The sequence below is a fragment of the Chenopodium album genome, chromosome 14 (assembly GCF_948465745.1).
Source record: "Chenopodium album chromosome 14, dcCheAlbu1.1, whole genome shotgun sequence".
NCBI classification, from domain to species: Eukaryota; Viridiplantae; Streptophyta; class Magnoliopsida; order Caryophyllales; family Amaranthaceae; genus Chenopodium; species Chenopodium album.
The window spans coordinates 49,873,343-49,898,291 of record NC_137847.1 but is presented as its reverse complement, the minus strand read 5'-3'; the positions used below and the strand labels follow the sequence as shown (position 1 = coordinate 49,898,291).

General features: G+C 34.3%; 2 protein-coding genes and 2 pseudogenes across 3 annotated transcripts; all 4 read left to right on the top strand.

Moving 5' to 3' along the window:
- Positions 1-134: 134 nt before the first annotated feature.
- LOC145579456 (endonuclease 1-like) lies at positions 135-4,119 on the top strand. The gene is made up of 9 exons (XM_081636705.1): positions 135-352; positions 1,569-1,749; positions 1,875-1,982; positions 2,137-2,192; positions 2,325-2,408; positions 3,017-3,112; positions 3,252-3,316; positions 3,418-3,491; positions 3,729-4,119. Exons 1-9 carry the CDS (start codon positions 215-217, stop codon positions 3,854-3,856), a joined length of 930 nt encoding a protein of 309 aa, XP_081492831.1. The 5' UTR covers positions 135-214; the 3' UTR covers positions 3,857-4,119.
- Positions 4,120-5,914: 1,795 nt separating this feature from the next.
- On the top strand, positions 5,915-8,961 carry LOC145579455 (internal alternative NAD(P)H-ubiquinone oxidoreductase A1, mitochondrial-like; annotated as a pseudogene). Its single transcript, XR_014099148.1, has 8 exons — positions 5,915-6,493; positions 6,626-6,839; positions 7,202-7,362; positions 7,461-7,526; positions 7,606-7,767; positions 7,871-7,985; positions 8,296-8,475; positions 8,582-8,961. The product of XR_014099148.1 is annotated as an internal alternative NAD(P)H-ubiquinone oxidoreductase A1, mitochondrial-like (transcript).
- A 4,429-nt stretch (positions 8,962-13,390) lies between these two features.
- LOC145578252 (uncharacterized) lies at positions 13,391-14,001 on the top strand. Its single transcript, XM_081635606.1, has 2 exons — positions 13,391-13,711; positions 13,793-14,001. The coding sequence occupies exons 1-2, from the start codon at positions 13,391-13,393 to the stop codon at positions 13,913-13,915; spliced, it is 444 nt and encodes a 147-aa protein (XP_081491732.1). The 3' UTR covers positions 13,916-14,001.
- Positions 14,002-18,179: 4,178 nt separating this feature from the next.
- LOC145578250 (heavy metal-associated isoprenylated plant protein 41 pseudogene) lies at positions 18,180-21,212 on the top strand (annotated as a pseudogene).
- Positions 21,213-24,949: the final 3,737 nt, after the last annotated feature.

Sequence of the window (24,949 nt, the reverse complement as noted above, 5' to 3'; positions counted from 1 at the left end):
AGTCATAACTTATTAGTTACTCAAGGACTGAAAATGGTTGATAAATGAGACTTGTACTCAATGTTAACAACTATATGACATGTATCTATATATAATGCTGGTCTGCCAACCCATAACACATAGGTCTACTTGTGTGTTGCTTTCATTTGGAGAGTCATATATAGTATCACATAAATTTCATAAGTTGCATAATTGAGATTAATTAAGTTGTTTCATGTTGAATAAGAATAAAGGTTTTTCAATGTCGCGTTCAACGTGTTTTGTTTCTTGTCTTGTTTATTGCTTGATCTTGATTGCTGGAGTTCAAGCATGGAGCAAAGAGGGTCACACCATCACCTGCAAAATTGCTCAGGTTAGCTACTACTACGCTCTTTTTTCGTGGTGTGTTACTCCGTTTTTGTTCATTCACTCTTGAAAAACACGAGGTCTAGTACATATAAGAGACGGCCTTATAGAAGCTTTGCATTATAAATAGATTTAGGAATGAAGTTTATATGTTCCTTCTTTTTGTTCTAAATCAATCTAGCTCTAATTATCGGTTGCCTTAGCTTCACATATATAGTGTAACCGTAAACTAAACTAAGCTAGCACTTTTAGCACATAAATAGCTAAATCTACTTATTATTTTACTTCTCAAGTTTTAAGCCAAAAAATATACAGAGTATATGCAATGATATCAGGTAATGATCTTATTATTCACTAGTTCTTTCAATGGAAATTGTTGTAGCATAGTATATATCATGTTAATCCTCTAACCTATTATATTGGTATTAGGGTGCTGCTTTTTATTCCTTTGTTCACTATTATCGTTGATAGTCTTAATTCATGTTACTATATCTCGTAAGTCTTAAAATCTAGCTAGGAAGCAAATTTTCGAATAGCTACCGAGGAGAAAAAAGAGAGAGATAGTACGAGTTTTGTTTTCATTGGTTATTAATGTCGTTAATAAATATTGATAACACCACTACGCGTTAGCAATTTGTTGCATACAAGCTAAGTGATGTAACGCCAACAAATTATATTTCCCTTGTACAACATAGAAGCTTACGTCGAATGGCTTGAGTCATTTTCCACCCTACCAACTTTGTGATGTGATGAACTTTTGTTGTCGTAATACTTAGAACTTGCTTGCCTTGTACTCAAAAATCAGTCTTGAGTTAAGCTGACTCCAAATGTTTTAAAACAGACAATCCAAGGAACTCATCAGATATTAGTACAGAGCTTCTATTAGGATGAAGTATAAGCAACTACATAATTTACTATCTTTAGAAACTATCTTTCAGCAAAATCCGGTTTATTTATTAATTAGTCTCTAATTGTAGTTGGATTATTATCACATTTCAACCTTCCTTGTACGATATATCTATCATTTAGAAGTACATTGCAAAGTCGTATATATCATACATTAGATGTTGTGTACGTGTCACGTGTATGATGCTCCAAATGACCAATATCGATTGTTGTTTTCTAATATATCTAGCCCACATTTAATTTAATGTATAACAAAATTGATTAAAATAATGGGAAGTTAAATTAAACAACATTGTGTAAATAACTGTGCTATGCAGGATCTGTTGGAAACAGAGGCACTAGATGCAGTGAAGAAATTATTACCAGACAATCTAAATGGTAACTTATCGGCGTTATGTGTTTGGCCAGACCAAGTGAGGCATTGGTACAAATACCGCTGGACTAGCCCTCTTCACTTCATTGATACTCCTGATGATTCTTGTTCTTTCAATTATAAACGTAAGCACTCGAACACAGTTACAATTAGATTACGTAGTATTAAGCTTTATCTCATCTGATAACATAAGCGCGATTAGTATGTACTTGTATGTCTTCAGTAATAATATGGTTGGATTGATTTATAGGGGATTGTCATGATCAACATGGTGTGGAGGATATGTGTGTTGCTGGTGCTATTCAAAATTACACCTCTCAACTTCAGCATTACCGCGAAGGAACTGCTGATCGACGATGTTAGATCTGATCTTTTTAATTTACTGTTGTACTCGTTTATAATATCTGTTATTTTTTAGCGTGCACATGTTAAGTACAATACTCACTTCGTCTCAAATTACTTAGAATGAACAAAACAGCTATTTTTGACGTGGTGTACCTTAAAAAATGCAGATAATATGACTGAGGCATTGCTATTTCTGTCACACTTTATGGGAGATATTCATCAGGTATGTATGTGATGATCGAAATTCTCACTACTCTCGATCTCCAAGTAGCTAACCATCATATATAGATTTTTAAGCTTAATTGATCATTATTTTTGTAAATCTAATTTAAGTTTATGTTAATCATTGTAACAGCCAATACATTGCGCGCATACCAGTGATGAAGGAGGAAATTCTATTGATTTACGTTGGTTTAGACATAAATCAAATCTCCATCATGTATGTATTCTACTATATACCAATTCTTTTACAATATGTTATTAGATTGGCTCTTGAATTTATATTTTACACTCCGAGTGACAATTTATATATTCTCAACATAAATATATACTCCCTCTGTCCCTATTTTTTTGCTCCATTGGAATTTTCTCGGTCTTCAAGATACATGTTAAAATGTATATATCTCAAGATCTATAAGTGTAAAAATAATAAAAACTTGATATTAATATATAATTCGACGAATCCAACAAGATCCCACTTGACTATATTATCTCTTATACATTAATGAGAATTTGTGGTCAAAGTTATTAAAAGTTGACCCAAAAATTAGCTATGGGGAAAAAAGAGGGACAAAAGGAGTACATCTTAATGCAACAATTCCACCACAAATAGTGTTACCACCATGACACTCTTTTTGTACTCGGGTTTGAGTTCATGGAATGTTTGGTACCTTAGTTTATATCATGGAGATTTGTGCGTAATTGCAAGGGGTATATCCCTCATACATAAACATGGATTATGCCTGCAAGAGCCTTTTTTTTAGTTGTCGCGTTTCATCAGTAGTAAAAACTTATTACCTTTAACATGGTTGCTATTGTATTGTCCAGGTATGGGACAGAGAGATAATTCTTACAGCCTTGAAAGATTACTATGAAAACGACGTGGATCTCTTACAACAAGACATTGTAGGAAACTTCACTAATGTAAGACTACTTATACATGACTATTTATTTCATTATTTGCAATTTGTCATAACTCATAACAAATAACTAATTCCTGTAAATCATAATTGTAATGAACAAATAATGTACTAAATTATGGATTGCCTTAATTTTACTACAGGGAATATGGTCGGACGATGTCTCACATTGGACAGATTGCAATAGTCTTCATACTTGTGTAACCAAGTATGATTATTTTGACTATAAAATTTTCATTCGAAATGTTATTTTGCATTTTATCAAGTAATTATTTACATAAGATTTTTTGTTTTTCCCTTGCCATATAGGTATGCCACAGAAAGCATTAACATAGCTTGTAAATGGGGTTACAAAGATGCTGAGCCTGGCGTAACTCTTTCAGGTAACCAATTAGTTTTTTGTACTCTTTTCATATCCATTAAAACTAGACACGTCTCATCATCTGAACCTTATTGTACTTGTAAAATGTTATGTTGTGACATAGTGATTAGTTTTGAACGAGAGGTTAGATGTTCAAATTAAATCATGGCCCCTCCAATATACGTAGTATGTAATATATCCGGCCAAAATCTGCCACTGTCTGCTAACATGTATTTATTTTTGATGTGGTTCATTATAGATGAATACTTCAATTCAAGGCTGCCTTTCGTGATGAAACGTATTGCACAAGGAGGGGTTCGATTAGCCATGATTTTAAACAAGGTGTTCAACCAAGGTCATGAAGCAGTAATGATAGCAGCAACATAAGATCACTTGCCTTAACCTTATGATGATCGGCAAAAGAAAGAAATTGCAACAAACTCAATAGTCTTTGGCTAACTACAAGACTAATTTCATCCTCTTTTCCCCTTCATGTCTAGATTTCATAATTCATTGATATGTAAGTATAAAAGTGGCATCTATTATTTTACCAAAGCGTTGTACAATATTTAGATTCATATAATTTGTTGAAAAATTGTAACTAGTTGAACTATCCCTCACTCTTAGCGAATATTATGATTATTTATTACAAAACATAACAATATATGTGTGAAATTTTATACAGTAGTAGCAGCCATTAAGACAAATTTAACAAAGACAAAATAATTACTTACCATTGTGTTTCCGTAAAGTTTTGTACCTTCTTACTGAATCTGAACAAACCAAAATTATAAAGGTAAAACCAACGACAACCAATTTTTTTTATTTTAATTAATAATACCAACTTGAAACATTTATTATTCCTTTTTAATTGGAAAATTTCTTCTTGCCCAAGCCTCCCTTTTCAGATCTCCTTCCATATTTTATTTTTTTGGTAATATTTTTACTCCTCTATTACCATTTTTTTTTTTTTTTTAGACAAACTCTATTACCATTTTTTATTTATTATAATTTTGGCAAAAAAAATTATTATTAATACATTCTTAATTTAGTGTGCTATAAAATGCCTGTGTTTTCCTATTTTTTATGAAGGAGTTTTCATGATTTCATCACCGTTCACCAGCCGCCAAACAGAAAGTTGTTTTCTTACAAACCCCAGTAATATTCCTTTACTTTTAATTCTTATTAAAATTTCTTTTTATAATTGTTCTAACAAGTTTTTCATTTTTCTATATTTAATCATTTCAATTGTTTCATTACACGTATTATGATTTCAATTTTCTTCGTATGTTCAATAGATTACAAACTAGGTTGTGATTAGGAATGTCCACATTTACTAGGTTGTCGTAACAACTAACAAGTGTAACACAATTTTAGAAACAATAATCAAAGTTGTTCAATTTATAAGCGAAAAAGTTGTGACGTGTTGATTAAATTATAAGCTAAGGTGTAGCTATCCTATGTAGCATTGTGAATCACATTAGTGATTTATAAAGTAAGAATCTCATTTGAACGAAAGGTGTATCAAGGGATTCAAGCCCTGACATTTTAAGTCTATGTAGCTCGAGAAGGAGTAGTGTACATTTAGGTTAAAGTGTAAGATTGCGTTCATCTGACCCTCTTTGTTGCACCGTGCTAATGAAATGTTGTAGTAATATGGTATATAATATATAATCTATGTCCATTTTGTTAGCATAGGTTAGCATATAGTGCTTGTAACATGATGTGCTTAAAATAGTAGTAGCTCTGTCCATTTTAGTCTTTCAATGTTACAAAACTTTAGGCATTCTTCAATGTAGATCCAGTGTGACTTCTTTGATTTATTATTCATTGCTAAAATTTTTGTTTATGGCGCCTAATTTAGTGATTAAGTTTTATTAGATTAGATGTTACTGTTATGTCAGTTTATTCTATATTCTGTTATTGATATGTTAATTTTTAGGTAATGCATCACTCTTAGCATTAGTCAAGGTAATATAGATGATGGTTCTTTTACATCTTTCGAGATTGCTATTCTGGAATCTTGATATTAATTCATATTTCTTCATCTTTGCCTCCATATTTTCTTGAAAGACTAAATAGGATCATGTTGAATCTTCACATTCAGTTCTTCGGTTGAACTCTATTTTGAATAAGTTTCAATTCGAAATATGAGAGGAACATTTAAGCTCTATTAACAATGTATCATTCTAAAAATGCTAATGTCGTCTAGAGCTGAAGAGTATAATTTTGGTGTAGAGTTTGGGTGTTATCCTCAGAAATAGCCTTTGTGTTTTAGTTATATCAATGCTAAAGTTTTCGCGTTATTGCACAAGTATGCCATGATTGATATTAAACCTGATTTGAATCTGTTCTCTGCAGGGCAAATTTAAGTATATTAAAGCACGTAGATTTATAGGAATTTTTGCAGCATCAGATCTTGTAATAAAACCAGAAGTTCTCGAAATGGCATTTGCAAGAATTGCAAGGACTGGCTTGAGAAGGTCAGGAGGTGCCAAAGGCAATTATACAACCGAAAAAGATGCAATATCTGAGGGTATTTCCTTCTCCAAGTACCAACCTTCACTAGAAAATGCAATGCTCAAGTACAATAATCCATACACCTTTGGTAAGATGGATATTCCCAGTTTCCAAAGTAGGGGATACCAGGCCACTCTCTCTTCTCAAGTACCTTCTACAGAGAAGATTGCACGTCAGCAGTCAGTGTCAGAGCCGGAGAGTATGAAATACCCGGGGCTAGAAGCAACTAAGCCAGGGGAAAAGCCAAGGGTTGTGGTCCTTGGAACTGGTTGGGCAGCATGCCGTTTCATGAAGGGACTTGACACCAAAATGTATGATATTGTTTGCATATCACCAAGGAACCACATGGTTTTTACTCCTTTGCTTGCCTCAACTTGTGTTGGGACATTGGAATTTCGATCAGTAGCTGAGCCTGTGGGTCAGATTCAGTCTGCTCTTGCTACGGATCCGAATTGCTATTTCTATTTGGCCTCCTGCACTGGTATTGACACCTCTAAACATGAAGTAAGTCAACCAATTAATCTTTGGAGGGGTTGATTAGGATTAAACCATCTGTTTAAGCAATTTTTTTTTTTCATTTTTGCTCATTTCAAGGGACTTCTATATGACTTAAAAACAATCTTTCTTGTAAATCAGGTTTACTGTGAAACTGTGGAGAACTTGGGGCAAGCAAATGAACGACATCGATTTAGGGTGGCATATGACAAGCTTGTAATTGCTGTAGGATCTGATCCCCTGACATTCAACATTAAAGGGGTGCAGGAACATGCTATTTTTCTGCGAGAAGTTAATCATGCACAAGAGATAAGAAGGAAACTTCTTTCAAATCTTATGCTTTCTCAGAGTCCAGGTTGTTACTTAAGATCTTTTGTTCAAGGCTAAAAAGCCATCATTCTTTTTTAGATTGAGTTTTTGGATGTCAGTTTAATACTTCAGCCTTGTTGTTTTCGCCTTGAAAAGATGATTTTCAGGTGAATAAGTTCATATAAGGGCCAATAAGTTCATATAAGGACAGCCAAGTTCAATTTACAACTAAAAAATAAGGTTTACATAAGCTCAGCTAAGGAGTTTTCAGGTGAAAGAATGAACAAGCCTTAATGTATGAGGAAAATCATTTTCCTTGCATGATGTAAGGCTTGGTATTATAGTATTGTCTTTCAGCTTATGACATAAACAAGTTTGTTTAAATTTTTATCTTTTTGGTCTTTCTAGGCATTTCTGATGAGGAAAGGAAGCGCTTGTTACATTGTGTTATTGTTGGAGGTGGTCCAACCGGTGTAGAATTCAGTGGTGAACTGAGTGATTTTATAAAAGGAGATGTTAGCCAGCGGTATGCTCATGTTAAAGACCGCATCAAGGTCACTGTTATTGAGGTATGTATGTATATCATGTACTCAACTTATTGCTTCTCTAGACATTAGTTTTTCTGCTTGTAATCTCAGTATCACCCTAATTACCTGCCTTGAAACAGGCCAATGAAATTTTGTCATCGTTTGATGTGGGATTGAGGGAATATGCTGCAAGTCACTTGACAAAGGTTATTCATATATTTCTATCATCAAATTCTTTGCAATGTCTACGAGTTCATTACATCTGACATAAAATTTTTGCATCAGTCGGGTGTGTGTCTAATGCGGGATTGTGAAAGAGGTTGAGAGGGAAAAGATAGTACTTATGGATGGAACAGAGGTACCCTATGGCATTTTGGTCTGGTCAACAGGTGTCGGTCCTTCTGAGTTTATTAAATCTCTTAATCTCCCAAAGTGCCCTGGTGGAAGGTGCCTTACCTGCCTCAAAATTTTGGTTTCATTTCTGCTGTTTCAGCTGTGATGTTAGTAACATTTGACAAATACAAAATTATGGTAATCATGACTGTTTCAGGGTTGGGATTGACCAATGGTTGCGAATTCCTTCAGTGGAAGATGTATTTGCTCTTGGTGATTGTGCTGGATTTCTGGAACAAACTGGAAGAAAGGTTCTCCCTGCTTTAGCTCAGGTAATAATGCATACCTTTCTGCAAATCTATGCTGCTAAAACTTGGATTTTCATGTCAAACATGGGTGTGTTTCCAAGTGTTACACTATTATAAAAAGAATCAATGTTTTGGTCCAAATTGAAGCATTTGAGGTGAAATGAAGGGTTCATGTAACTTATCTGCAAACTATTATTGTTGCAGTATTCTTACCCCATATCAAACTTTCTTGACTTTATCCTTAGATGGTCACATATTTCATGCACAAACACGGTCTTTTGAAATGGTGATTGGTTTGTAATTATAATGTATAACTATATATCTGCTCATATAGGTGGCTGAAAGAGAAGGCAAATATTTGGTTGAGCTATTCAACAACATGGCCAAGCAAAATGCAGGAAAGGCTTATTCAGCAAAAGATGTTACTTTGGGAGAACCGTTTGTTTACAAGCATGCTGGTAGCATGGCTTCAGTAGGTAGCTACAAGGCTCTAGTTGATCTCCGCGAGTCAAAGGTACTCCTTACGATTTTGAATAACAAAAGTTTAGAGTGATTTATTCTCTTCTTAACAATTAACATCTATTGTTTGATGAATTTTTCATTGTATTTTTTATCATCAGGATGCTAAGGGCATCTCCATTGCTGGGTTCCTCAGCTTTCTGATTTGGCGCTCAGCATATCTAACGTGTGTACTTAGCTGGAGAAACAGATTCTGTGTTGCTGTAAACTGGGCAACCACTCTAGTGTTTGGCAGGGATATTTCAAAGATAGGAAGCTGAAGATATTAGCTTCAAACATTGCTGTTGTTGTTGTCCCTATTGCATTGAGGTCCTTTTACTTATAGCTTGTGGTAAAACTTTGGATGTTATATGATTTGTTGTAATCAATTTTGCAAAACTGAATTCTTCTATATATGATATTATGATGGAATTTCAGCATTACACAAACAGATGTCTTTTGAACTAATAAAGTGTGAAACACAAATACTATTTGGTAATTAGTACTCCGATTTATGTAGTTTCTCAATTTTATTTTGTTTACTCCGATTGCTATACTTTTTTTTTTCTTTTTTTTTCGCATAAAGTATCATATGTGGTTGGTCACGCGGTGTGGATCAGGGTTTCTCAATCAGTCAGGGGTTACTCAATCAATGTTTTAGTATGTGTCAACTTACCGCACATTGTGGTTGGTCATACTAAAAAAGTGTGTTGTTCTTTTTGTGTTTTCATTTCAAGTAGTCCTTATCAAAGAGGGGGTTGGACCGAGGCTGAGGCCAAAATAATCATCCCATTTCTTAGAGTGGGCCAAGCTTCGGGCTAGAAATCGCATGCCCAAACCAGCCCAAAATGGCCAAACCATGCGGGCTTTCCAAGCCGGGCCAAAAAAATCAACTAAAAATTATACATTAAAACACTGTCTCAATCTATTCAAAAAAAAAAAAAAAAAAAAAAAAAAAACCCACCCAAATTTGGGCTGGCCGGGCCATCAGGCTAATATTGATCAGCTCTAATTTCAAGCTTTTTTTCTTTGTTCCAAAGGTTGTTAACGTGGTATATACATTCGAATGTAAAGTGCATCAAAGATATAATGATTTCTTATTTTGATCATTAAGGGATGATTATTATTTATTTAATTATCCAATGAGCGAAAATTAGCCTTGATTGTTTAAGGAGATTAAAACAAATAAGATCAGCAATAATATAAATTTAGATAGTTCTGATGATTGATAAAGATTATCTAAGCTCAATTTAAAATAAGCTATCAGTTTTGATAAGTTTAATAAGATAGGATAAGTTTTGGTGAGGGTTGTGTTTTATTCACATGATTTTCAATAATCTACTTTTACTTTTTTTTTTTTTTTTTTTTTTTTTGAATAGCTATCTAGATTTACTTGAACTTTGCGTAACCGAACTTATCTCAACTAAATAGAACTAATTAAGTTTTTAATTTATTAAAACTGAACAAGTGAAAATAAGGTGAACAAAACATGTCTTAATATAAATCATTCAAATAAGAAAACATATGTTAATAAATTAAAATGCACTAAATGTGTATATTATAGACATGAACACTTTTTTTAACTTATTAAACCTACTTAGGACTTAACCACCCTCTAAATTAGCCTTAACATTAGGTATCGTACAATTTGTGTGCATGCACTTTAGTTTAAATCCATCCTTCTTTATTTACTTACTCTGTACAAGTTACACCACACCAATTAATTGAAATAGTTTTACCACTTGTAAGACTAAGAAATAAGGACAAGATGTTACCACTTTTACCCTGTACCTTTAATAGCTTAGTTTGTGTGTTTAATTTTCAATTCACTCCATCAAATAACATGTCAAAGTGTCCTTAGTGGCCTAGTGGGAATTGAACCATCAACGTACCCTCGTAATTAAAAGGTGCAACCTCAGTCACTTTAACTACTTAGAAATTTGTAATGTGAATTAAATTTCACTTTTTCAATTACCAACCACTTTTTTTTTTTTTTTTAGTAACACTTTTAAAAACTTCTTAGGAAATCCAATTATATGTAGTAAAATTAATCTAACTATTGCATTAATGAGTATGAATAAATCAAATCAACATGGTTTCACACAATCTGAAAAGAAGGCTGGCTGAACTGCTGATAAGACAACACGAACTTGGAACTTGACAATTACTCCGTATTATTTTGGGGGTTGTTATTTGTCGTTCCCATTTTACCGGGTAACGCTCCCCTTTTTTCTTGAAATTCCAATTTTACCCCTAATATATAAATACGGTTTTTCCTTCCCGACCAACATTTCTCACTTCTTTACTTCTCTCTCTAACTCTCTTACTCTCAAACTCTCTTACTCTCTAACTCTCTAAAACAATTTTTTTTTAAAAAAAAAAATTCCAAAATTGTTCTTCAATTTTTAAAAAAACAACAATCATCATAAACACAAAAGAAAATGGGTGATTCGAGGCGGATTAGGCTGAGATTCGGAGGGAGGACCTTCGGCGGCGCTGGTGGCAGGGGCGTAGGCGGCGGCGGCGGCGATGGTGGAGACGAGGTATTTGTTTTTTTTTTTTATTTTCGGATCCAGGAACTTCCGCCCAAAAATTCCGGAAGTTCCATGGAGGATCCGCCTGGAATTTCCGGATCCTCCATGGAACATCCGGAAATTCTGGGCGGATGTCACACTTCCGCCCATAATTTCCGGATGTTCCATGGAGGATCCGGAAATTCCAGGCGGATCCTCCATGGAACTTCCGGAATTTTTGGGCGGAAGTTCCAATTTTTTTTTTTTTTTTTTTTTTTTTTTTTGGCCCGTTAATAAAATTGTTAATTTTTTTTTTTTTCGGATTTTGGTTTTTTTTTTTGTTTTTTTGAAGTGTTATGGTGATTATTGTTGATATTATTATTGTTGTTGTTATTATTGTGCTTATTATATTTTAAAAAATATGATAATTTTTATCATTTTGTTGATATTAGGTTTTTATTATTAATGTTAAGGTTATTGTTGTTGTTGTTAATTTGTTTTTTTTTTTTTTTGGATTTTGTTATTTTGAAGTGTTATGGTTAGTATTATTATTATTGTTGTTATTATTATTGTTGATATTATTATTATTATTATTATTATTATTATTATTATTATTATTATTATTATTGTTATTATTGTTATTATTATTATTATCATTATTATTATTATTATAATTATTATTAGTGTTATTATTTTTAAAAATATGATTAGTATTATTATTAAACTAATTTGATATTAGGGTTTTCATGGTTATTGTTGTTGTTTAATTTTTTTTTTTGTTGTTGTTGTTGTTATAATAATATTATTATTAGTGTTATTAGTAGTACTATTATTAATATTTTTAATTATGATTAGTATTATAGTTGTTGATATTAGTGTTATTATTATTGTTATTATGGTTATTGTTGTTGTTAAGGTTATATTTGTTGTTGTTAATTTGTATTTGTTGTTGTTTTTGTTGTTGTTATTATTGTTGTTGTTATTATTATTGTGGTTATTATGGTTATTGTTATTACTAAAATCGGATTATTTTTTAATTTTATGTAGATCGAGGGTTCTGGTGCTCGACATGCAATATCACGACGTCTGAATGCGTCTGTTAGGAGACAGACATCTCGATCTTCACCGGTTCAGCCCGAGCAGCAGCAATACGGGTCTACTAGTGGTTGGTCGAGAGACCAACAGTCTGGTAGTAGTCGGCCCTTGTACTCTGCAAGTGGAGCACCCATATCTGACGAGGAAGACGAATGTTCGGGTAGTCATGCTGGTGACCGGGATGAAGAACAGGACCCTCAGGATTTCCATATGGTATATAGGGGTCAGTTTGGGAGATTTGTTGGTAGTGGGTCGAGTCAGCCTACTTCCAGCTCTGCAGAGGCATGGTTAGTGCAGGAACCGATGCCGGGTGGGCCTGAGGATGGGTCAGTTATCCCTAGTTTTGGCGGTCACGTGGCACGGTATATCTGGATGGAGCAGGAGCGTAGTGTTTTGCGCTGTTTGAGTAGGACAAAGTTATGTTCTGACTTGTGTACTTGGCGAGGCCGTCAATCTGTGGAGGCCATTGCGGAGATTGATGCTAGTTGGTTGTCTCACTTGCCCAGCCTGATGTTTAAGAGACTTGATTGGCCGTTGATTTCTGCTTTTGTTGAGAGGTGGCAGCCAGATACGAACACCTTTCACATGCCATTTGGGGAGATTACGATCTTGCTGCACGACGTGTACAACATACTTGGGTTACGGGTTGCAGGCAATATGGTGTCCACTACTCCTAGCACGGACGTGTTACGGGACGAGTGCTCGGTCACCATGGATATGACTCCAGATGATCTGTCTGAGGTTTGCGGCACAAAGACCATTTGGCAGGGTAGTGGGGTGTTGACTGATAAGATTTTTGAGTCGACATTGGCGGTCGACCGGGATTTTAGTGAGCAGCTTGATGCATACTTGTGGTTAGTGCTTGGAGGTACACTGTTTGTAGACAAGAGTGGTAACCGTACGTATCCTTCCTTCCTCCACGAGCTATGTCACACGGATGTCCCTATTAACGAGTATGCTTGGGGAACAGCTGCACTGGCCTACTTGTATCGGCAACTGGGCACGACATCACGGAAAGGTGCTGATTCGATTGCTGGTTGTCTCACGCTTCTGCAAGCGTGGATTTACGAGTACTTTCCGTGCTTTCGGCCACAGCAGGGTACCTTGACCCGGGACCTTCAAATGCCTCGTGCGTCTGCTTGGGATGTAGGAGCGGGTTGTCCTAGCAAGAACCTGGAGCGCCTGTTAGCTTTTCGTACTAGGATTGATGCGCTTACCGACCGTGAGGTGAATTGGCTACCGTACGGAGCTGATCCTGCATTACGAGTGCCCCCCACTTTATTCATTGGCTGCATCCAGTACCGTAACATCATTGAGCCGTACATGCCTGATAAAGTGGTCCGCCAGCTTGGTTTCGTGCACGGCATTCCCCGCGAGATCATCAGGCCAGAGAAGGCCAAGAGGCCGACTAACTTGAAGATGTATCGGGTAGACTTCCCGACTGAGATGACAGCTGTGATGTGGAACAGGTTTGTCCCTGGGGTATCTCAGAGTGTTGTTTTAGGTGCCCTACCCAGGCTTAGTGCTGCAGCTCCTTCGGTTGCGCCCGGTTACATGCAGTGGCTGTACAGGTTTTCTCACCCGCGGGTATCTCCAGGTCCAGGAGTTACAAGCAACCTGCCTGAGCGGACTAACACTGATTACGTAAGTATTAATGCTTAATATTATATTAACAATGACTTCTATTAATTTTTGTGTTATAATATGTTATTGTTTTATTTGCAGTGGATGGGTCGGTCCATGGAGATTCACCAAAGAGCACTAGCTGAGTATCCTGAAATGTCGAGTGAGACTCGAACAATGACTGAGCAACTTGTATTTGATTGGAAGTCAAAAATGGGACTTTAGATTATTTTGATTAGATGTTCTGTTAGTGATGGTTTTAATTATGTTATGAACTTATTTGTATTTTATTTTTAAAAATGTAATGTATAAACTGGACACTTATTTTATTTTATATTTGATGTTTTGTTGCATATCATGTTAGATTAAAAGCAAATACATATAAAATTAATTTCATAAATCTAATTTTCTTACAAATGTTCAAAGTTAGTGAATGTACATTACAAACTACCTAACTAATGCATCCCACATGTCCCTTCTCAATTGATATGCTTGATCCCATCCGTTGACACTATCCTCGTGGTGTTCCGTCCACCAACCGGCGATCGGCGGGAGTGGTGAATCAGGTACAAGGTCAAGACGGATAAAATGTGATCCACCAACTGTAGCAATCACAAACTCTCGAGTCGGTGACCGAACCCTGTTGCGTGCCCTAAGCGGTAAGACTGTGATGCATGGGTAGTAGCAAGTTGGTACTAGGCCTACTCCGAGACAAATCACCCTTGCGTTGAACCACGTAGCAATAGGAAATAAATCTTGAATTGTAACCATCCAATGCCGCTCTCCGACAGCCCCACCATCCCATCGAATACGCTCCACGTTCATCCAAAGTCGCCCAAGCCCGTAAATCCGTTCGTACAAATCAGGATGACCAGCGACCTCGTTCGCTATTGTTTCCCGAGCGTCATACCACTTATTTTGATCGCCAAAGAAGAAGTCGGCGACACAACGAAAGCCACAGTTCCCATCACCAATGACATCCTTCCAAGACGAAATGTACGGCAACATTGGGGCTGGAAGCAAGTTCAAATACCTGCATTGACTAATGTCACTTGGATCTACAACACAAAATTAAAAGATAAATTATTAGTAAAGCTACAAGTATTAATTTTACATATTTTTATATTAAATATAGAATTTTAGTATTACCTGGTTCTTGGTCACCACCACGTTGAGTGTGTTGACGGTTCACATGCTCGAAATAGCTACGATCACGCCTGGTGTTATTTTTTTTCAGTCGACCACGAGTGTTAAGGTTGATATGTGGTTCTTCAAGGTGTGAATGATCTGGATGTATCTCCTCTTCAATGATTCGCGTTACATTTCGACGTACGGCCGGGTCACTTTCCATGACTTCGTCGATCAGGGACCGAAAATGTGCAGCCTCCTCGGTCAAATCATTTACCACTTCAGGAATGTTAACACCATCACAACCAATAACCAGTGTCTTCCAGAAAGAATGAATTTGGCTGCTATACAATCCCGTCTGTGCAACTATCGATTCATGTATCTGGCAAGCACACGGAAGACCATGGGTCAGACGCATAGCACATCCACACCGTTCATGGACCTGGTAACTCAAATCCCGCATCCTTTTCGTCTCGTTATCCAGAACTTTCAAGCAATGTTGAGACACTTTGCCATTTATACGTGACAGTGGCAACTGTTTGTACATCTGACCAATTTTAGACCTTGATGCCTCCAAGTCATTACGAATTTGTATGATGCGATTACCGATGTGACTATGGACTCGGGCCCATACGGTATCCAAAGCACCTGCCAATGATTCTAATTAGTAAATTCAAATACAATTACAATTAATACAATTACAATTACGTAACAACGAGAACAACTAATAAAATAATACAACTAGCCTGTGGATGATTCTAACCAAGTTTTCACTGCTGAATGTTGGCTCTCAACTCTGCAGTTGGTGGTGTTACCAAAATGAAGAACCTGGTTCGTCCAAAATTTCACAAATTTCTCCTTATGACAAAGCCAAGTTCTCTGAACATACTGAATCACTTCCGGATATTTTCCCCACCTCACTTGCATGGCAGTTAGAGCATGATCATACTCCACCTGTGTTGTTGCATTCACGATTTTGAACCATCTCCCAGCTCTAAAACTGACACCAACCTTCTTGTTTCTAAACATCTTCGTCACCTTAGCCTCCACATCTCTGTTGATGTGCCATAAACAGAGTAAATGTGACGTCCCTGGAAAGACTTCTCTCAAAGCCGCACATAGCCCAAGATCACGGTCTGAAATAAATACAGATGGCTCTTTATCAAACCCAATCAACTCCCTTAATCTCTGCAACACCCACCGATAGCTAGCCGTGCACTCGTCGCGCATGAAAACATATCCAACTAGAAAATTCTGGTTTGTCGGTGTCACGCCTACTATCTCAAAGAAAGGCATGTTATATCGATTGGTCTTGTAAGTAGAATCCATACCTATGACATGTGGGTATGTGCAGAGTATGTTGACCATGATCGGGTGCACCATAAATGCATGTTGCAAAACGTTGTGATCATCATTCGTGAACCAGTAAATGTATTTACTCTCTCTCGCCAGATGAAGAAATTGCTGAACAACTCCTCTTCCTTCGGACATCTCCATCCTGAAGTCACTTCGGCAATTGTAAATGTGTCGGATGTTTGGATGATCATCAGGGAATTGCTCGGCAATAGTGGACATGATGTTACGGGGAGCAACCTTGGACTTTGTCATGTCCCGCACAACCTGTTTTGCACCCGGACTCAATCCGCTCACTTTACGGTGACCCTCTACAACACAATCATTGGGTGGTTATGTGTCCCGGTGTGATCATTTTTCGCAATGATCTTCCAACTTTCGGTGCTGACATCATAATATATCTTGATGTAGAATGGACAACCATTAGCTTTGGTTTTGGTGTCCTTCCGTATCGCGTTCTCCAAATCTCTCGGCTTGCTCCTTCGTGACCGATCACATCGCAAATACCGATACGGCCGACCATATTTGGTTTTGTTATAAGACGATTTCACCAATATAAATCCCAATTTTATGGAAACACCTTCAGCCCATGTAACAGCATCGTCAAATGTAGGAAAAAACGTATCGGTGACAAAATTCCCACTATAATTCACACCGTCACCGCCTTCCTCAGATTCCATATCCTATACAAATTAAACAAAACATGCTTTATGTCAAAATAATAATAATAAAAACAATAATAATAATAATAATTATAATTAAAATAATAAAAATAATAAAAACAATACTAATAATAATAATAATAATAACAATACTAATAACAATACTAATAATAATAACAACAAATACAAAACAATAACAATATTAATGATAATAAAAAATTATAACAACAACTACAAAACAATTTATAAGACCATAACGTTAATTAATAAATAAGTAATAATAATAATAATAACAATAACAATAATAATAATAATAATAATATTAATAATATTAATATTAATATTAAAATTATATTTCCACTAATTAATAATAACAATATTAATAATATTAATATTAATATTAAAATTGTATTTCTACTAATTAATAATAACAATATTAATAATATTAATATTAATATTAAAATTATATTTCTACTAATTAATAATAACAATATCAACAACAACAATAAAAATAACAGCAACAACAACAATAATAATATCAACTACAACAACAACAATAATATCAACATATTACTAATAATAATAATAATAATAATAATGAAACAAAAAATAAACATATTACTAATAATCATATTAATACAACAAAATTACATTAATTATCAAATACTAAATCACAACAATAATCACAAGACCACGAAAAAAAAATACATAAAAAAAAAACTTAATAAACGTACTTAAAAAAAATAAAAAAAAATAAAATAAAATAAAAAATTATAGGGACATCCGCCTAAAATTTCCGGATGTCCCTAGGTACATCCGCTTGAAATTTCCGGATGTTCCTTGGTACATCCGGAAATTTTAGGCGGATGTACCTAGGACATCCGGAAATTTTAGGCGGATGTCCTAATTACCGAAAATAAAAAAAAAAACTTACAGAATGATCCGACGCATTCTCCGGCGTACGTATGTTCCACTCGCCGTCCATGACCCAAGACCCGTCGGCAAATTTAACGTTTTTTGAAAATAGAAAATTTAGGTGGTCGTGGGGACCGATTTGGTTGCAAGGTCGTGGGGACCGATTTTGGGAAGCTCGGGACAACAATGTCGTGAAGTAAGGGGACCGTTTCATGCATTGTGTCCAAATGGGGAACAAGGTCCTTTTTATAAGCCAAATTGCATAAAGGGCATAGTGGTCCATTCAAGTCAAAAAGGGAGCGTTACCTGGTAAAATGGGAGCGACAAATAGCAGTTGAGATTATTTTCATTGGGCTTAAAAACCATTAATGGGCCTGACAATTAAATTTACACTAGTGAGAATATAAGTTCTACTCCCTCTTTGCCTTTTATTTTGCTTTTACAGTGAGAAGGTAAAAGATGGAGTCTTTTCATCTTCAACCTCCATTAATGTCTTCGAATAATAATTATAATGGTTATGAATCAAGTTTTGGAGAAAATATGGTAAAAACAGAGAAGTGGGTGAAACATTATTCATCAAATCATGAAATATTATTAGTGGGTGAAGGTGATTTTTCTTTTGCATTGTCTTTGGCTATGGCTTTTGGTTCTGGCTCTAACATTATAGCAACTTCTCTCGATTCATATGGTCAGCCTTTCTTTTCTCTCTCTTTTTCTGAACTTTAATTTTTGTTAAATTCTTTAAATTTCTGTACAAAATACATTAGTTGAAATTTACTTAAATTGTCAAGTATTATTCTTATTTTAAATATTATTTGGGCTATGTATTATGAATTTATGATAGAGTTGATTTTGCTTATTGTTTTTTTTGTATATATAGAAGTAGGTTTTTGTTAAAGTTTTGATCTTTCTACAACATGCATGTGGATGATTTTTTATTTTTACTCTCCCGGTCCCCGAAAAAACGAACCTTTTTGGATGATTTTGCGGGGATTAAGAAAGTTAAATAAAAAGAATGAAAAGTATATTGGTCCATTGGTTGATTTCGCGGGTATTAAAAAGTTAAATAAAAAGAAGGAAAAGTATTAAAAATACATGAAAAACAAAATTTTATACGTGAGCTAATTTTGTACAAGTACTGTTGTAAATTGGTGGGTATTTTAATGCAAATGGGTCGATCATTTTGGAACTAAGATTAAGCCAAAAGGGTTGAACTTTTGGGGATAGAGGGAGTAATATTTTGTGAGGAGGAATTAGTGAAGTGAAGTAGTATAAGGCATTGCCTACCATATAAACTAGAATTGAGTAAATTGTGCTTCAAATCCGACCTATATTTCATTAAATCTTACCAAGTGTAAATGTGTAATAGTAAGACTAAAATAAAATACTTGACCCTATAGTTGCTTTGGTGAATAGAAGGGGACCCATATGAGGGTTAGATGAGGGGATTCCTAAACAACACGAATATGAGGTGAAAAGCGATGTCACTACCCCTCCACCTTGTCTCATGTATCCATTGGTTGTTTTTTGCAATTAGGTTGTTTTTGAGTGAGTGTGCAACCATCAGTTTAAGCGCTTTTGGTTGAGGCCCGGGAATATGTTTTGAATTTTTTATACTCTATCATGTGCGATAATTAAATGTGAGTGTGCAATTAGGTTGGTTGTTTAGGAGAACTTGTTGTATAGAAAGGATGTTACATGTTTGAATGGATTAAGAATAGATTTACCAAATCTAGGAATTGAGTTAATAGAGATTTACCTTCAATAATGTTTACTTTGAAGTTTGAATCATTGATACTTTGCACATTGGATCTTCTTGGACTGCTTCTTAGAGTAAAAGTTTAAAGAACTTCATATGGATTACTTTGAATGACCGCACTTTATAATAGTAGGACAATTTGCTAGGAGTAAAAGTATTATTAATCACAAGTATAAAAATAATCTAAGAACTTGGGATTTTTATTGTGGTTTTTGTTGATGATATTATTTTGCCACCAACTAGCCATTATACTTGGATGTCATCTATGCACATATGCTGAAATGAATCAATGGTGCTGCAGTCTAACATTTGCTAGTATTCAATCTACTTCGTAAGTTGCCAATGAGTGACTAATTTATTGATTAATTTCATTGCATATCGAGTATATTACAGTATTGCACCCCTTAGTATTCATTGTTTCACCATAATAGTAGTATGAAGGTTTTTATTAATCAATGATGTATTCCATAATGCATAACTCAAAATATTCTTCTAGAATCTTAGACTTTAGGAGTATGATCATAAACAACTATGGCTAACGATTAGAATAAAAGAGCAATTTTATTTACGAAATGGTTTTGCAACATTATTGTACTAAATGTACTAAGGGGAGTCTAGTCTTATATTGTTGATATTGGAAACAGATTCTTTGATCAACACATATAAGAAAGCAGCGTTAAATTTGATGCATTTAAGATTTCTGGGAGCTACTGTTTTACATGAAGTAGATGCTAGGCAGATGCAAGATCACCCCTCACTCTGCTGGAGAAAGTTTGATTACATCGTCTATAATTTCCCTCATGCTGGCTTCTATGGATCAGAAGACAATCCTGATATGATCAAGTATGAATACATGTTTTCTCTAGAATCTCTACTCTATTCTAAACTTATTGATGCATTCATTTTTATGTCACATTTTGTTCGAATTTTAATTGTTACTTTATTTGATTAGATGATAAAAATTATGCTTTTGTAAAATTTGTTTGGTTGACTCGATGAAGTAACCATCAGCTGCTTCCATGTATGATAAGGGAATTGTTCAAGCTTAACCGTGGAATGCAACACCGTTAACAGTGGGAGCTTTGTCCTGTATGTTTAGGCCATGACCTGGCCTGACTCTTAAAATATGCTTCAAAGAAAAATTTCTTTTTTGGGAATATTTTCCAATTTAAGGGGTTATGCATTTTATTATCACTTCTAATACTATATGATTTGAGCTTATGTTATTCAAGTATGCCCTGAAGATAGCAGCTTGTCATAATATTGTTGGAAATTTCTGAGCTAACGCTTGTATTGGTACACATTACATATGTTTCCTCTTCCATGTTTCCTGAATTGTCATATGTCAAATGAAATTATTTTTTACAATCTTGGTTAACGGCACCTTGTTATTCGCAGTAAGCATCAGGGTCTAGTCTACGACTTCTTCAGCAATGCTAGGTGGTTGCTCCGACACAATGGCCAGATTCATGTTACTCATAAAATCAAGCCTCCTTACTCTTTTTGGAATCTCGAAGAACTTGCACACCAAAACTCTCTACGCCTAATGGAGTGCGTCCCTTTTGATATCAAGGACTACCCGATGTATGAGAACAAGAGAGGTCATAGTTCAACAATCGATGAACCTTTCAACTGGAAAGACAGTTATACATTCATCTTCACTGTCGCGCCACCTTCCCCTGACATATATTCCAATGATTACTCTTCAAGTCATTTTAACCTGCAGGGTCGCAGGGACGCTCTACCTAGAGTAAAATTCATCGTCAAAGCAGAAGTTAGACACTTTCCAATGGCAGCAGGATATGCAGGTGTCTTAGTAGACGAATATCATTCAGTTCGAGCTATGTTTTGGGGACCATTGCCTTACATGTGTGTCAATTTTGCTGAATTGCTTGCTATCAAATGTGCATTACTGATGTACGAGAGATCACACTTGTGCCACAGAAATGTGGCACTTGATGTTGAAAGCAATTCAAATGTTGCAATTTCATGGATCAGGTCAAACTTTGGAAACACCCTAGAGTTGTCCACAGAGCTTCAGGAGATAAATATGGCCTTGGGTCGTATTCCTAATCCTGTTGAATTATTCTGTTGTTACGGAAAATATGAAGGCGCACACTACCATTTGGTCCGTCGGTTGGCAGTGAAAGCATTAGATACACTGAATATGTGTGAAAGATGGATCCCTGAAAATGCTGGTTACTGATCGGGTTTGTGCTTTGCAGCTGATCTGAAGTCCTTATCAAATACAGAAACGGAGATCCAACCTATGTAAGTGGTTTTCATTTAGTTTACAAAAACACGGGAAGTTGCTCTTCTTTGAAACTTTTGCATGAATTGTCTAATAGTCCTTGGCAAACTAACGTCCACAAAGTCTAGCTTAGCTTATTTTATATGGATTATCTCAATATTCCCAGGCAAACTTACGTCCACTAAATCAAGCTTAGCTTTTATACCGAGCACCTAATAAATCAATCCCAAGTCATTGATAATGCATGATGCTCTCATTTATGTACTTTAAAGAGCGAAATTCAAAACTTGTTACACAACAACACACCATTAGCAATATCTCATAAAATCTTAAACAAAGCGAGTGTACTATGAACATTATAAGACATGTGGGTGTAAACTTATGAGTTATGATCCACAAATGTAAGCTCTAATGTACATTACTAAGAACTTACTTTCTATCAAAATTATGATGATTTAATAGGAATGAAAGTTTTACTTAACAACGAAGGAAACTCCTTGGCTTTGGATGCTTTATGAAGTTTGTTATAAAAGGGCCTACAACGTTAGAAGCCAACTATTCAGTCCAAAAAAACTTCAATACTGATAAGACTACTCGAACTTAGACTGTTCAAGAGCTGTCATTTTGTCAACGAGCCGAAAACTTTACTAAGAACTTGTTTTCTTTGCATTAAACAGGTTTGATTTTAATAATTTGGTATAATCTGAATTTTATCATCAAATATGGTCTACTCTGATCTGTTTAATGATTTGACTAAAATTTGACCACATTTTAATACTAATCTATAAAGAACACCAAAATAGATCTTTTAAATTCGTCAAATTATAAACTTTTCATATATGTAATTTTCATTATTTTTTTAATACGCAATTAACGATATTTAGTGATATTTAAATAAAATTAAAAGTTATAATATGATTTAATTTTATTAAGGAATAAAGTAATAAGTATTTGAAATAAGTTGAAGAGAACAAGTCCTTAAATTGACGGTTAAAGAGCACACACCAAATTGTCACAGTTACTCCCTGACGTACTAGTATAAATTTTCATTTCCATACCCGTAAACATTATAAAAAAAAATATGATATTTGCTTCGTTTCATAATAATCGCAATAGTATAGCTTTACCATGCACGAAGTTCAAGAAAATTATAGAGTTAAAGATCAAGAGAATTTTTTCATCATAAGTAGTATAACATATTAAAGTATATAGTTAATAGAAGAGAGAAATAAAAATGAAAAATACGAGTAAAAAAATTAGTGTAACTGTGTAAGTGCGATCGATAAGAGAGAGAAAGAATAAAATATGTGTGAAAATGCAGTTAGTAGAAGATAAGATATTGGGTTCTTATCAATAATAAAGTGTTGTAATTATGATCGCCAAAAAAAATAAAGTGTAATTATTATGAAACAAATGTAAAAAGGTAGTGTTGTGATTATTACGAAACGGAGGAAGTATATTAATAAAATATACAATGAGATGAATTTATCTACATTTTTATATTAATCTTGTCGTTTTTTTTAAGTGCTCATTCCAAAAAAAAAAAAAAAAAAAATTCTAAAAACGACTTCTTCTTTTTTTTTTTCTTCTAATAAGTGCTCATTACCAAATTTAGAAACCCAACTCACATTATACTACATCGTTAAATATTATTGAAGGTTCAACTTTGAAATATTTTATATCTTTTAAATAATATTTTAAAGTTGCATATAATAATTAAAGGATGTATTATATTATTTCTCTCTTCTTTTGTAACCCACCATCATTTTATAAAAGTAGTACTATATTTCTATGTTTCACATTATACCTAGGAGTTTCCCATTTATATTTTCTTTCTTACTTTTCCATTTTTTGTTTATTTCTAACCATACCTACTTAAATCTCACAAATAATACACTAAAGTTGCATACAATACGAACTAGAGGTAGTATATACTTTCTCTGATTTTTTTTTATATATAGTTGAAACAATTTGATTTTTACACTATTCATGTGTTCCACTTTGACTAGGTTTGATGATTTATACTTAAGCAAAAATCATGTGGAATCTTGTGAGATTCGTCTTGATTTATACTATTTTTAGTACCAAATGTTTATTATTTTTACATTGATAATTAAAGATTAAAAATTGAAATCACGCATTAACAACACATGAAAAGAGAAGTGTTGCAATTAAAAAAAAAAAGTATTTTTTACTCATTTGCTTAAAACTCCTGTCACACTCCAATGGGACACTTAAAAAAACAGAGAAAGTATTTATAGTCAAAGGTTTTAAAGCTTGACCCCAAAAATTTGCAATAGAGCAAAAATAAAAGGACATATTGTACTCTGTATTCTAAGCATATGTTCCCTAAATTGCCTAGTAAAGTGACATTTCTTATAGCACATAATTAATTTGAAACAGAAGTACTACCTTTGTTTCATATTATTTGTAACGATTTGACATATTCGTTGCAAATAATATGAAATCGTTGCAAATAATATGAAACGGAGGTAGTAGTATCTACCCGTCTACTCCATATGAGTATAGTATGTGACCAATTGGTGATCCACATTTTTCCCACAATCCCACCTAAAACAGTTTTTGATAAGAACTACTCCGTATGTAGTATTTCGTACTTATTTTATTTTATTTTATTTCATTGGGCTCATTTCATCACATCAAATAATTTGAAGGCCAAATTCCACTCTTAAATGAATGGGCCGCAAAAAATAATTCCATATTTTAGAATTCTACTTTAGTAGTGATTAAAAATATAAGTGTAATTTGAAAATTCTAAAACCCTCTTTTTTTTTTTTTTTTTAAAAAAAATTCCAAGATCATAAATATGGAGTCTTTTCATCTTCAACCTTCATTGATGTATTTGAATAATACTCGATGTAACAATAATAATAACAATAATGTGTTCGAAGAAATATTAATGGAAGAAAAATTGGTAAAAAAAAGAAAAGTGGGTGAAACATTATTCATCAAATCATGCAATATTATTAGTGGGTGAAGGTGATTTCTCTTTTTCACTGTCTTTGGCTGTTGCATTTGGTTCTGCGACTAATATTTTTGCCACTTCTCTCGATTCTTATGGTGAGCCCCCCTCTTTTTCTCTCTTTTAAAGTTAGTTTAATTTTTGTTTAAATTTTGGAAATTTGATTTTTAAAAGTTGAAATTGACTGAAATTGTGTTGAGTTTAATTA